Raw genomic sequence first — 14,321 nt, 5'->3', positions numbered from 1 at the left:
GATGCTTCATAAGAGCGGCCAAGAAATCAAGAGTTTCAATTTGAAAAATGTGAGGCTTTGAATTTTTTTTTTTTCCTAGGATATAGGTGATTTGGGTCACCATCCCTGTTCTCGTGCAAGCAGGCTCCATACTCTGCAGTCTTGCAAACACTGGGTATTTTAAGGTCTGTCTTTCTGGCCAAATATTCTATCTAGGACCAAGAAACCTTGCTACATCATCTCTACCAAAACCAAGAAATTTTCTTGTAATTCACTGTGTTTCTCTTTTGCATTGCTGAAAATTTTCAAAAGCTTTTTTTTGCTTTTTTTTTTTTTTTTTACTTTTTACAAAAGAATTGCACAGAAGGGAATGCATTTTTGCCTCTATGGAGTATTCAACTCTTTATTCTGCTTACCTTCACCAAAGTCTCCTTTAGACTAGAATGAAATTCTGCCCAAGACATGAAAACAACAGGGAACATCTCTTAATTTGCTTAATAATGTATGAAGAAAAATGTTTACAAAAGAGAAGCAAATCATTTTGTATATTGCAAATCCAGGAAGGTTAGTTAGTAAGTTAGACTACTGACAGTTAATGCATTCCCCAGAGAGCACACAAAAGACAGTGCTTGGTACAGGTTATTTTTAACAGCACCCTGTTGTTTTAATGCCTCTGTTAACTCTCTTTCTGCACATCTGTAAGCAGGAGGGAAACATTTCAAAAGACAAGAGGCAAAAAAGGCACTTTTTAGCTTATGAGAACTGTCAAAATTATTTGTCAGAAGTCTGTCTGGCTCGCTTAGGATTTTGACAGCCACACGTTAGCATGGTATTTTTACTTGCAAACAAGACTTGAGTAACATGTCCTGACCTTTATCATTTTGTATCTGCGGGGCTTTTCTCTCAGCACGTCACAATTTTTGTAATGCTCATTCTTGTGTTTGTTTTGGTTATATTTTTTTCTTTAAAAGAAACAATTTTTGTCATATTATCCACTGAAATGCCACTAAGTCAGATCGTGTTAGATTGCCTAGTAGAATGTGACTGGTGCAACCAAACAGAATGTTTTTATACAAGGCTGGATAACAAAACTTAGAAAAAAATTAAATGCTTCTGTTATAAAGCATGCACATTAAGGAAATACATGAGATTGCATTAATAATGCATTCGCTTACCTGCCAGGTTAAAGAAGCTTGTTTAATACAGATTAAATTTTCGTCACTCACCCAAAATTCAGTATAGCCACGTACGTGATTTGAAAGAAAAATCAACGCTCACAATTGAAGGAAGAGCGTGGGGCTCCAGGCATTCTCTGTATATCCATTACTCTGCAGGGTGAGGTTTTTATATTTTTGGCCTAGACGTGCTATAAAATGCATTTAGTGGTGAGATATGAGATTTCTGGCTTATTCTTGGGCAGCTGCCAACGCAGTACTCTACATGACCCCTTCCAGGGCTTCCTGCCACTCTCCGTTTACCCAACACAGTCTCACAAGAGGCCCTAAGAGGTGTGGAAGGTTTTGCATGTAGTCTCCATGCTGTGGAGATATTACTCTAATGACTCCAGAAAGGTCCCCAGACCTTCTGAGCATCAATCAAGAAAGAGGGGTTAAAGCCACGTCATCTGAGTCATTCACAGTTGATTGAGCAAAGCAGCGGAAGGCACGCAGAACACTGGTAACTGTTCAAGGACAAGACAGGTTAACGCCTTCCTGTATCTCTTCTTTCTGACTCTCATCCTCTAATACACACTGGTTCACATTCCCCAATCAACCGCAGGATTGCTGTGACTCCTGTGCAGTCAACGGAGATACCTGGGCTTCTCTAGGTGGCAATTCACCCCATGTAAGACCTGTCTCATTATCTGACAACTCTTTCTCTCCATTACCTACTGAGGAATTTGAGCTACGTGGCTTTTGCTGAGCTTATTCTTATTCTGTGGACTATCCTACCTGAATTATAATAATATGACAGCAATCTAATGCAAAAAGACTCATGGAATGTGTGCACATACACCCATGGAGATGTAGAGCAAGAAATCTGGCTGTCAGTCAGCTATACATATGATCTCAATTATTACAAATACTGGCACAATTCAGTGAGACATTATTTCAGGTTTACTTAGGCGAAGATCATAGCTAATATGCACCGAGCTCTATCATTTCCTGTGACAACAAAACCAAGTCATGCAGAAATCCTGCTCCCTGTACAAATGAGGAGAAATTTTTATTCAAGTCTAGTCAAGCTTTTCACTGTTAAGCATTCCTTACACTTGTCCTTATTAAACATTAACAGTGTTAAACATTCTCATCTGCTTGCTGCAAGGAGTAAGAGACAAACCAGCTCCTGGCTGCCGTGGGACCCAGCAGGGAGGGCTGGATCGAGAGGGCTTCTTCCTCATCCTCTCCACTCCACAGTAGCATCTGCCTTTTAGCACTGCTAGGATCAATGCTCCAAGGGACAAGGGGGCTCAATCCAAGAGGCAAGATCCAAGTAGTGGCTACATATTGCTTTACAGAGATCTCATGAATTTTTGGGCATAAATCTGACTGAATGCTATTGTTGTCCACACAAAAAGAAATATGCTGTTTTAACATACATGCCTGACATTTTTTATCCAGCGTAGGGTCATATTTTCATTCATTTTGGAGTCCAGTTTTTTAAATACAGCTTTTAATAATAGAAGACTTTGTTTTCTATCCAGAGCAGCAGGATAAAGCGACTTTGAGGGAAAGCCTTCTGGGGATTTTCTGTTGACTCAGTGCCTTCCAGCTACAGGGCACAACACTTTTTTCAAAGCAAGTACAGTGTAGAAGCTTAAAAATAAGTGCCAAAATATAATGTGGTGATTGACCTGTGATGAAATTTCAAGTAGCAACTTCCTTTTCCAAGCTGTGCTTTTAAAGAAAACACTTTTTTCTTTTTTTGTTTTCTTTTTTTTTTTTTTTAAATCAAAGGCACTGGGTTAGTTTACTATGGATATGTGTCTTTCTCACAATATTATGCTGAACTGTACTCTGCCTGCATGTTGAACATGTCATTTAAGTGATTTTAACGATAGCAGACACAATCTGGGTTGCCTTAAATGTTCCAGTCTGGTGTTATCAACTTCCATCTCCTAATGTATTCACTTTTACCAGGTTTGAACTTGGCCCAAAGTGTACTGAGTGCTCCCATATATTTACAGGGGAGTGGCTGTCTTCTATGATTGGGGTATCCAAAAAGCCTTCACTTATAATTTACATGAAATACCACTACAGATGACTGATGTGATATTTTTATGTGGCAATACCATCTTTTGTAGCCAGTCATAGAGACAGACTAATATTATTTGTCAAACAGAGCTGCTATTCATCAAATAAATTATCCATCTGTAATAATGTTTTGCATTATTTGTTCAGATCTATATCTGGCTGAATAATATCTGTCAACATTTATTCAAAGAAGAAGGTATTCATCAAATAGTGGCTTGATTTCCTTGAAAACACTGGAAATTCTGCCACTTTCAGTAGGAGCTGGAGGAGCCCAAAGGTATTTTATTATCATTTATTTTTTTATTGGTATAAAGGGTATATAGTGATTAAGTACAACAACAAAAACTCTCAAAGAGCTAGTCTCAAAAATATTTTGGAACCTAAAATATAAACTGGTGCCTAGTGACATGTATATAGTACAGCATACAATACAAACCACTCTACCTACTACCAGTTTTGAAAATATCGCCATATTGAGGACTGCCTAAACATTTCTTAAATTTCCCTCTGAAAAACTGACGATTTATAGGTCTCACATGAAGCAATGACTTTAGAGTTTCCCTCGATCACCACCTAACAGACCAGCATGTTCTCAGCAGGACCCTCCTGCTCTAACAGCACTTGGAACTTGCCAGGAAGCGACACTGTGAAAACTCAAAGGATAAATGTAGTAGTGTTGCACAGGAGACTGGCTTCGTTTTGTACTATTCGGTGTTCTCATTAATGATCTGGTGATGGACTAGAGATTTTGTTTATTAAATTTGCAGACTTTGACACGAAGGTGGAAAGAACTGCAAACGGGTTGCAAAGGGGATTCAAATTCAAGACAAGCTTGACAAATGAGAGAAGCAATAATATACAATTCATCAAGTGGAGAAAAAAAAAAAAAAAAAAAAGAAAAAGTTCAGCAGGAATTACCAGCTTCACAAGCACTGGCTGAGGAACATATTTTCTTCAGAAAAAGACCCAGAAGTTATAGCAGCTCACAAACTGACATAAGTTAACAACATCATGCTGTTGCAATAAAAGTGAACATCCCACTGGGTGGTTATAGACAGCAGCATAGTCTGCAAAACACAAGTAATCTTTCCAATACTCAGCACTGATAAAGACTTGTGCTGGAATAGTGTGTGAAGTTTCCAATGTCTCCAGAAAAGAGTTGGACATGGAGGAGTCCAGATCGGGACAATGAGAATAATCAGAGCTTTGGAAAAACACAACTTACAAGGAAATAGAGGAAGGACTGGGATTTCACAGCTTAGAGGAGGCTGGGGGAGTCACAGTCTTCTACATAAACAGCTGCTTCAAAAAGGAAAGGAGCAGGTTGCTCTCTGTGTGGTAGGATAAGAAGAAATACAATTTAAATTACATCAAAAGAGGTTCAGCTTAGATGTTTGGAAAATAGTAAGGATAACACTAACCACTGAGCTGTCTAGGGAAGTTTACGGAATCTCCCATTACTGAGCATCTTTAAGAAGAATTGAACAAAAAGCTTTATGGACACTATGGGATGCAAAAGACTTGGATGGTGCTTTGATAGATGCCTTACTAGGTTTGTGCCATACCTAACCTTCTTATTTAACCCATATTTTGCACATTTGTTTTGCATTTTAATTAAGTCCAAGCCTGAGTGCAAAGAACAGATGGTTTCATTGCTTTTCAAAGCATCACTTTCAGGGAAAGTGGCAGTCAGGGATTTAAAAGATTTTAGAAAACTTCATCCAGCCTATGAGAACTTATTCCCAATGCAGAGATGCTCCCTGAAAACACCTCCTTTCAGGAGACCATGTGCTACTTTATCAGAACTGACAGTGCTTGGTTAGGTATTACACAGCCTCAGCACTACTGTTGTGATGAAGTACCAAAGAGCAAGACCTACAGAGAAACGTTTTGCAGCAAGCCTCACGGCATAAGAAATACAATGACATTTTCCAAATTCTAACTCACACATCCTAGGTCATTCTCGTTTCCACTCCGCACCTGTTAGGTGCTAATTGTCTACTGAGTTTATTTAGTACTGACAACTAAAGCTAAGGTGGATGTTTCCAAGAGGCGATCTTGGAGTATAAAGACACAGTTGTACACTTCTACATCTTCAAATAAAAATTCACAGCAGTCTCTGAATAGTATTTTTATGAGTTTTCCACTCACACTTCCTTTATATCTTAGTCCAGTTACTTACAAATAAAAGGAAGAACCTTTAGCTATTTAAAAGCATGATGTATTGCTAAAATTCATGGATTCTGTGATTTTGCTGCTTCACTTACTTTATGTTAAGCAGGTGAAATAATAAATTAAGTAATCTTAACATGGTATTTTTGTTCAATTACCTGCTAGTGATTGTCTTCAAATACCTACCAAAATATCTTTACAGGTAGTACTCAAAACAGAAATTAAGATTGCAGAATTTTTAGGTATGATAGTAAGTCTTCTATGCCTGAAAAGTGCATGATTGAAGTACTGGTGTGGCTACAGTCATACACTGACACGCCAGGAGATACTCCTATATATGTACGTATGTGGGTACAGAGAGCGAGCTCAGTGTACGCACCATACAATGAACAGCGAAACCTTTCCATTTCTCCTATAGATTGCAATGATAAAAATGTCAACTGCCCCATTCATGCTGGAAGTACACCTGATCAGAATGCTAGAGGGAATGGGCAGGGAAAACATCTATGGAAAGCTTTACATTACAATTGGTATTACAAAGGCTGGAGGCAGGCACCACAACAAAGATGCAGGAGTTCCCAGTATAAACTCGTTTCCAGCTTGTACTAATGGTTTGTGTAATGAATGGCCAACATGTTCAGTTTTCTTTTTTTGTGCCATATTAGACAAAGTTTACATCCTCTTTCACTGTCACTTTGTTTTCCTCCAAATGTTGGCCTCCACAAAGACAAACTACATTAAAAATGTAAATAAAGTGAATCCTTTCTTTAAAAAAAGTAGGATTTTTATGTGATAAGAGACTTATTTCTTGCTGAACACTGTTGTCAGTTGAAATTAATTAAGTGGGTGTAAACTGAATTACCTAAATAGAGGCAGTTTGCCTTTGAAGTAGCTACTATGGGAAGATTTTCGAAAGCGTTCAGGGATAGTTTTACAGTAGGCACATTCAGTACAAGAGTAAAACTCCCATTGATTTCAGTGCCCTGCCACCACAGAAACATGCAGTACATGTCCTGAATACATGAAACGATACTTGATTTCAAAGCAAAAGTTAAGTGTGAATTTACCTAGTAATTTCTTTGTGTATTGTGGTATAATTTAAACGCTATACTATAAAATGGAATGAAATAGCATAAAGAAGGTGGTTTGTATAGAAGTATTTCAGTTTGTTACTAAAATAATAATGTTCTATGCCTTTAGTTACAGTAATTAAAATAAACCACAGTGATAAGAACTATGGAGGATTATCATAGCTGCTTATTAACATGATAGTCCAATTAATCTTGCAAAGAAACAAAGATTACCAGACTATTTAATGCTGACATCTAATTGTTTTAGAGAAAAGCATGCATCTTTCTGTTCACAAGCTTACAATCTCATATTGTGCCCTAACATCTTGTAAAAGAAAGATACATATCAAGCAAGAACTGGGCTGCTAAAATTATTAAATGCTGAACAAGAGGCATTTCATTATACTTGAGGTTTATTAGATCATATTAGTTAACACCTGCTAAGCAAAAAGTATGAAGCGCAATATAGAGAACACAACATTGATTTCATGCATGTTTAACTGAGAATCCAGGGTCTCCATGAATTTTACATTAATTAGCTGGAACATTTCATGAACAAACTCTTCATTATGTTCTAATCAAAACAAGGTCTGAGAGCTTAAGGAAAAACCCCAACAAGCATCCATCTGCTGATGTATCATTTCTGACCTAACTTTTTTTTTCCCCAGGATTCTGGTTTGCTAATAAATCATCCTAGCAAAATACTTAGGTAAAAAGGGGCTATTTCTTCTTGCCACTGTCCTCCTAAACTTTGATAGATTTAGCAGAATGTAATCCTTGTCTGTATAGATGTTTTTGCTATGTTCTTAATACTTCCCTACAAAAGTACACTACATTTTCCAGACAAGATCAACTTCCTCAGGATCAGTTAGTTGGACATCTACTTATGCTGGGTATTTAAGTCCTTTCTTAAACTGAGGAAACAATTTCCTTTCAAAAAGAGGATCGGCAATATTCATTGTGCTCCCAGTTTCAGTAACTTGGACAATATTGAGAATGTAACAAGACAGATGGAGCTCCAAATGGCTCAGTAGCAGGAAATTTAACTGAGGGATTTCACCTTTTTTATGGGTGATGAGGAAGACATACCTCAGGATACCTTCATCCCTGTCCCATGGGAATTTCTTATCCTCTTTGTTTAATGGGCTACTTCCCGCTAAGTAGCAAACATGAAAATTCAGTGCAACCTCCCTGGGTCTTTCTATCTTGTCTTATACATTCCTAAGCTTTGAGGTGTTTTTTAGATGGATCAAGGAAAGGTGAGCTCTGATTCCCACGCTGTTTCCATATTGATGCTTCAGTCTGCCCACAAGTGATTCTGGGTTTAAGTATAGGTGCAGTCTCAAAGTAACAGGCACTTACACAGCACATCTCATCCAGCAGTTCTGCAGAACCTACAAACCTCCAGGTTGAAAACACCAGCCGGACCAAGGAAGCTGAACTGTCTCGCAAGTCCTCTGCTCTGGTTGACATTTGATGTTAACCGCAAGGAGCGAATGATTCTGAATCTACATCTGTGCTGTACTGACCACCCAATATGTATAGTCAAGTTATTAGAAGCCCCAGTAGATCAGCAGAACATCAGATTTCTGATTTGTAGTCTAACAACAATAGCCTATCTCGGAGGCTACAAGACCTGCTCCTGATATTCATGTTCATGAATATACATATCAGAAGATATGGAATCATTTGGCCTTATTTAAATGGAATCGATCCCTTGGAAATATACAGTGAAAAACTGCTTTAAGCTACCTTGGAAAAGACGAGGAAGGGAGGAAAAAAGAAAAAAAAAAAATCAGTCACCTAAGAAAGGTGGCCTTTAACAAAAAGTCTAATGAAAATTTTATGGGAAAGCCACAGGGATAAAGTACTTTAAAGTTGTTGATTAAAGTAAAGCAGGGTGGAAAAGCAAAAGGGCTGACTACTCTTCCACCTTGCACCGTGATCTTATCAGCTCTCAGAAGACTTAGATGAAAAGCCTCAGGAAGACATATAGTCAAGTTTTAAAAGGAGTTCACAAGAAGTTTTAGAGCACATTTTTCTCAGGTGCAGTTTAGCTTTGCAAATATTTTGGTGATCGTACAACCTGAGCTTTGTGCATATGCTTTATTGCAGGCCTTGGGGAGTGAAAGAGAGGGAAAAGTGGCACCATCTGTTTACGGTTTCCTGTTTTCTGATTCTCATTCATGTGAGCCCTTTCTGGTAGCAAACATTTGGTTATTTCCACATCTGTGCTGCCCCTGACCTCCCCAGTAGTACCTGAAGTAAGAAATAAGAGCAATGATTCATAAGCTGCAACTCAGGCCTGTACATCAATGCCAAGCAATAAATACATGAGCTGTAGACAGCGAGGAAAGGGAAAACACTTCCAGACTGGATTTGTGCCTTTTCAACACCACGGTCATCAACAGCTTCTCCAAATAGATCCCAGCACCTCAGCATGTTGTTATACTGAATAGTGCCAGATGGGACCTGCAATTTTATTACACTTCAGGTGCTATTACTTCAGGTGAAGCAATTAATATCTGTCAAGCTAAATGACTCTGTCTTTGGATCACCTGTTACACTGCCCTCCACAAAATCTTCAAAGGCCAAGGAGGTTGATGTTGTATGGAGGTAACCAAAGGCAGCAATTTGTCCAGTGCCCTTTTTCCTCTTTGACAAACCAAAGAGCAATAAGAAGGTTTCACCCTGGTTTATGAAATTGCTCTGGGTTTGTCTAGAGCCTTGCCTAGAAAATCTTTTCAATGAACATCTCGTACTTCTCGGTGACAAAGGGGAATCATGCAAACAGGACTGGATTCTGCCTAGCTCTCACATTCTGCTCAAAGTACACAGTAATTGCTAGCCAAGCCACCCCCGGTAGCTGCCCAGGACTAACTCAGACCACTCCACCACAACTTCCCAGCCTACACGTAACACAATCATTCTTTCTCCTAATTGCTCTTTACTCCAGGTCATGCACCAGGGAATTGCCGCCAATACACGCCATCAGCTATCCTAGTTAGAGGGGAGTTTTCCACTGCTTAATTCTCCAGATAACAGACTTCCAAACATGCAAGTATTGAAACAAGCAGAATGCTATGACTATATATCTGGCAGGCACTCTCAGACAAATTCAATAGTGCTGCAAGCTGATGTATATTCAATTCTGGCATATCAATCACTTCAAATTCCAGTATGATTATCAAAAGACTGTATTTGCCTATAATATAAACCACTTTTTTTTCCACTCCAATTACCTTATGGAAATTTTTAGTGCAGATAATATATAGTATTAATAAATCCTCTCTAACATGGCAATAGAAAGTGATTTTTCTCTCTGTCCCTTTCTTTGTATCAGGAAAACCTCACACATTTCAACTTTCTTAAGAACAAAGCACAGAAAAATACTGTTTCATACTCATCCTCTGCAAACACTTTCTGATATATTAGACCAGTCTGAGCTCATATCACATAATAATCAATTACATTAAACAATCTACTGCAAATTCCTTGCCAATAAAATACAAAGTCATTTTCAGTTTCTGATATGCCATCTCCTCAGTTATGCACAACAAATAGCACTTTCACGCAAGCCATAACAGTTTCTGTCTTTACCTGTGAAAAAGTGTCTTGTGGTCTTGTATTATCCATGTCTGTGAAAATTCTATTTGTTTCATCAGTATCCCATAGAGTTGCAAACTATAGTTTATTCATGAATCACACCTGCTTTTCCACAGCACAGTTCTCGTTCTTTCTCTCTGCTTCTCTCTCTCATGAAATCTTGCAGCCAATGGCTTTTATTAAGTGTTACTTCCTTTTATGCTGAGAACTGAAAGAAACAATAATGGTGCTTTGCTTCCTTATGGCAGCTCTGTGAAAAGACAAAAAAAAGTAGTTGTTTGTTTGCTTTTCCTGAACTGATATTTATGTTCTAGTGACTGCCTGAAATCACTGAGCCATAAATGCTGAAATTATGATTTGTTACTGTACATCTGAACACCCAACATGCTAGTTACCAAAACAAATTTCCTACTAAATGTAACAAAGTTTGCCTGAGGAATTACAAACACAATGCTCAATTTTCACAGCAATATTTTCATGCACAGCAGCAATCTTTAACATATGTCTTCAAACTCCAGCATGAATATGTGCATATTGGATGAAAGTACAAAGGCACCTGCAGGTATTAACCTTCTTGTAAAGACAAACAGCATTTTAAACTTTGCCTTTGCTATCTGTACTGGAGGAGAGACTCTAGTGATTAGAAGAGGGAATTAACGGTAACGCGTTCCTGAAATCTAAGCCCAGCTCTGACAAAACTTGTTCAGCAGCTACAGAGAAAATATACCTCAGTTTCCCCACCTATATATGGTGACTTCTATTATGACACAAAAGCTTATCAAAATTAAGTTGGAGATTAAAAGTTCTGAATAGACATGGCTGGAAGGTGGACTCCTCATTTTTTGAAATTTCTTCTCCTCTAAATAGAGGCAAAAGGGAAAATCAAAAGCCATTAAGTATCTCCTGCAAAGTAAGTTTTTTAAAAAGTGGCAGGAATTGAAACATTTTGTTTTGATGACAGGTCTCCTTCCTCTACTAGCCTAGAAGCAGTTTTTTAATAGAAGCAATGCAGGGAGAAGATGTTGAGAAGTTCAGTGCAGAAGAGGTGTCAATGGACAACTCTGGGCACAAGGGCAGGGCTCCCTGCCCCAGCCCCACGCACCCACGCGTATAAATCCCACCTGCTCTTTCAGCTGACGTGGTTATAGACCTGTTGCCGAGGAGCTCGGCTGATTTATCTGCCAGAGCTCAGCCAAAAAACAGCACTGCAAAAGTAAGAGGCAAGTGCAGGCAGCCTGAATTCGGGCTGGAAGCCAGAGACAAGCCGCGGAGAGCGACATGGTGCAGGGTTGGCCAACCCATTCACCTTGGAGGCAGGCATTCAACATGCCAGTAACAGATCTCAAACTTGTGCCTACGAGCAGGCTCTGACAGCCATACAGGATTCACCAGCTTCACAGTCAAGAGCCTTTAAGCTCACACTTGCTAAACACTGTAGATGGACCCAAGAAAGACCATAATAGCAAATGTGTGGGAGGGAAAGGATTAGGAACGAATTCTCCCAAGATTACTTAAGACAATACAAATGAAAAGGAAGGTCAATATATTCTAATATAAACAGTTTTTAATCATTTGAACTGCTTAAAAAATAAGTCCTATTCTTTGAAAGAATGTTAGCTTAACAAAGGCCAATAATGTAACAGGGCTTGACTAAGTCCAGATCTTCTAAAGAAATATTTAATAAAAGATTTTCTTTCTTTCAATGCTCTCAATTCTGACTATTCTATGTCCAGCATGACAGGATGGAAATTTTTCACTAAACTGGAAAAAAAGATCATGGGGAAACATGTTTCTTTGCCAGTTACCTTAAGTAATTTGGTTAAAATAAAATAGCAACTTGTTCACTCAGAATCAAACTTCTAGTATCGGCCTATTCCCCCTTCTAGTCCTCAGCCCTTGAGGAACTATGATTTTCTTTTTAAATTAAAGAATCCCAAGGAACTTCTTTTTATAATGTGATTATAGCGCCACAGAACATTTTAGAATGGGAAAATGACAGATTTCTTTTATAAAGGTTCTGCAGAGATATTAGATGGTCTTTCTCCCTCCACTGTCTGCTGAACAGCACGTTCGGCAAGGTTACAACGTCTGTGAGAAAGCAGTTAATCAGAATGGAGCTCAATTACTACTTTCAGAGCAAACATTTTCAATTAATCTGAAGTCGTTAATTACACCTACTCTTAATAAAGGCTCTGGTGTAATTTTCTTTTTTTCTTCTCAGTTAATCGATTCAAACATATGCCAGAATCATGTGCTGCAGCAAACACATGGGAAAATTTGGTACTTAAACAAACTACTCTCCAGTGAAGATTAAAAGAATGGGGAAAAGGGTTTTGAACCAACGTGGAAGAACAAGAACACTTTGTGCACTGTCTGACTGATGCACAAGGTAAATGCTTTGTACCCACCACGTATATTTTACTTCAGAATAACATGAACAACTCTGACAATAGGGGAAAAAGAAAACGGTGTCAAAGATGACTTTGTAACCACTTTTCCCTCTTCTTAAGTACTTGCACTATGTGTGTTTGCTGCCAAGCAGGGGGGTCTTTTCCCTGGAGAATCACTGTGCCCTGCCTTGCCACGACCTCTCTGAAAGTGCTGCTGCCCATCCACTCGCCAGCCACGATCCCCAAGGCTGGTCCCACTCCCACCAGTGCACATCTGCTGTGCTTTCCTTATGCTTTTTAGGCTAAAAAGACAATTCAGGTGTCTTAGATTTACTAACAGAGATTCTGGACGGCTTTTTCCAAACTTTCTTCACTTCCATATCCAACCACAAGGTGTGAACCTCCTTGTCAGCCTCCTGCTTTGCGTCCTCTCACTTCTCTTGTTCACCAGGGCCCTCGCAGCCCTGGGGGTGACTTCACATGCCAGAAATCAGAGATTTCCCTACTTGCTTTTTAAAATGCTAAATCCCCAGGAGTTTTCCAATAGTATATTCTGGATAACCCTGTGTGAACTCATCATTTTGTGGGTTTTGTGGAAGTTATTAAAAAAAAAAAAAAAATCCTACGACAAGTATGTTTTTAATCAACCTGAAATACTTGTTTAATAGGCAAAAGTCAAAAAAATGTTTGTGTGTCCCTTTTTCATTTCACTGAAGGGTTTTCTTAAACATTTTCATACCCAAGAAAAGGATGTCATGAAATAAGTCACTTCAGGTTAAAAAATGAGAGTTTGAATGAAATTATTCTTTTGGGAAAAAAAAACAAAAACCAACACATTAACTTCAGAGAAACATTTTTGCCTCTCACTCAAGCACGAACATTTCAGCAGAGCTGAAATGCTCTCACAAAATATTTTAGAGTTGAAAAACAAAGCCTTTCACTGAAAACTCGTTTCACCTCAAAATTACTGCCTAGAGCTGTTTTATAAACGGGGTCTTTCTTATTTCTGTGGAATCGTGCTGAAAAAGAGAGGAAGCCAGAGCTCCTAATGACTCCATCATGTAACATGGGCTTTTGACCTGGTACGACAGCAAGCATATCAAGGGTGTTAATCCGCAGAATCGGTGATGTGGGGAAACATGCTGAAGATAAACAAAGAAAAAATAATTGGGGGGGGAAAGATGAGTAACTGAAGAGAGAACAGTTCATTTTTCTAATGGAAAGAGGAAGAAAAGAAGGAAAGGCTGAAAGGACAAGAAGGGGTAGAGTATCTACTCCAAAGGAAGCATATTGCAATTGTAAGTGTCATTTCTTAGACTAGGTTAATGGGTACATCAAGGAACTAACTGACATACTGGATAAAAACCATCCTGACATTAAGGGTTGGCACAATAAAGGGCTTACATGTACTGCTCAGTGACCAAAGGAGAGACTGTGCCTTGAACTGCAAACACGAAAGAGAAAAACAGTACCTCCAGCACAGCCTGGATCTCCACAGTGAGAAGAGATGGCAGGTTGAGAGACACTCATAGGTGCAAAGACCAACAGAAAAATAACTAACCTGTGGGATGCTGGGCTTGTGATTTACATTACATGTTTGCAGTCATTAGCTGGCTGAGCACTGCCGTTCAGCCATCCATCCATCTGTCCATCCATCCACCCTCCCACGCACTCACTTGCTCGCTCCTCCTGCCATGGAAAATTCATGGTTTGGGGGCTTTCAATAATTTTATTTTAGTTGCTATTTTAAAGCTACCAGCTTGGCAACCCTGGGAGATTGACACCTTCCATTTACTACGTGAGCTGCCCTGCCAGGGTGCTCCAGCCCATAGCCAAGACACCCTCAGCCA

The 14,321-nt window shown here is 38.9% G+C and overlaps 1 protein-coding gene across 1 annotated transcript in view; it reads right to left on the bottom strand.

Moving 5' to 3' along the window:
- Positions 1-10,168, bottom strand: part of LOC309596924 (uncharacterized protein) — a 44,091-nt gene extending 33,923 nt beyond the window's left edge. Inside the window, exon 1 of the mRNA XM_082325688.1 lies at positions 10,076-10,168. Within this exon, the coding sequence (XP_082181814.1) occupies positions 10,076-10,111 (36 nt within the window). The 5' untranslated portion in view covers positions 10,112-10,168. The remainder of the gene's footprint in view (positions 1-10,075) is intronic.
- Between the last annotated feature and the right edge of the window lie 4,153 nt (positions 10,169-14,321).

The sequence above is a fragment of the Platalea leucorodia genome (assembly GCF_965183815.1).
Source record: "Platalea leucorodia genome assembly, chromosome: 13".
Taxonomy (NCBI): domain Eukaryota; kingdom Metazoa; phylum Chordata; class Aves; order Pelecaniformes; family Threskiornithidae; genus Platalea; species Platalea leucorodia.
Note: the sequence above shows the minus strand (reverse complement) of the source record. Positions and strands in the feature narration are given on the sequence as shown.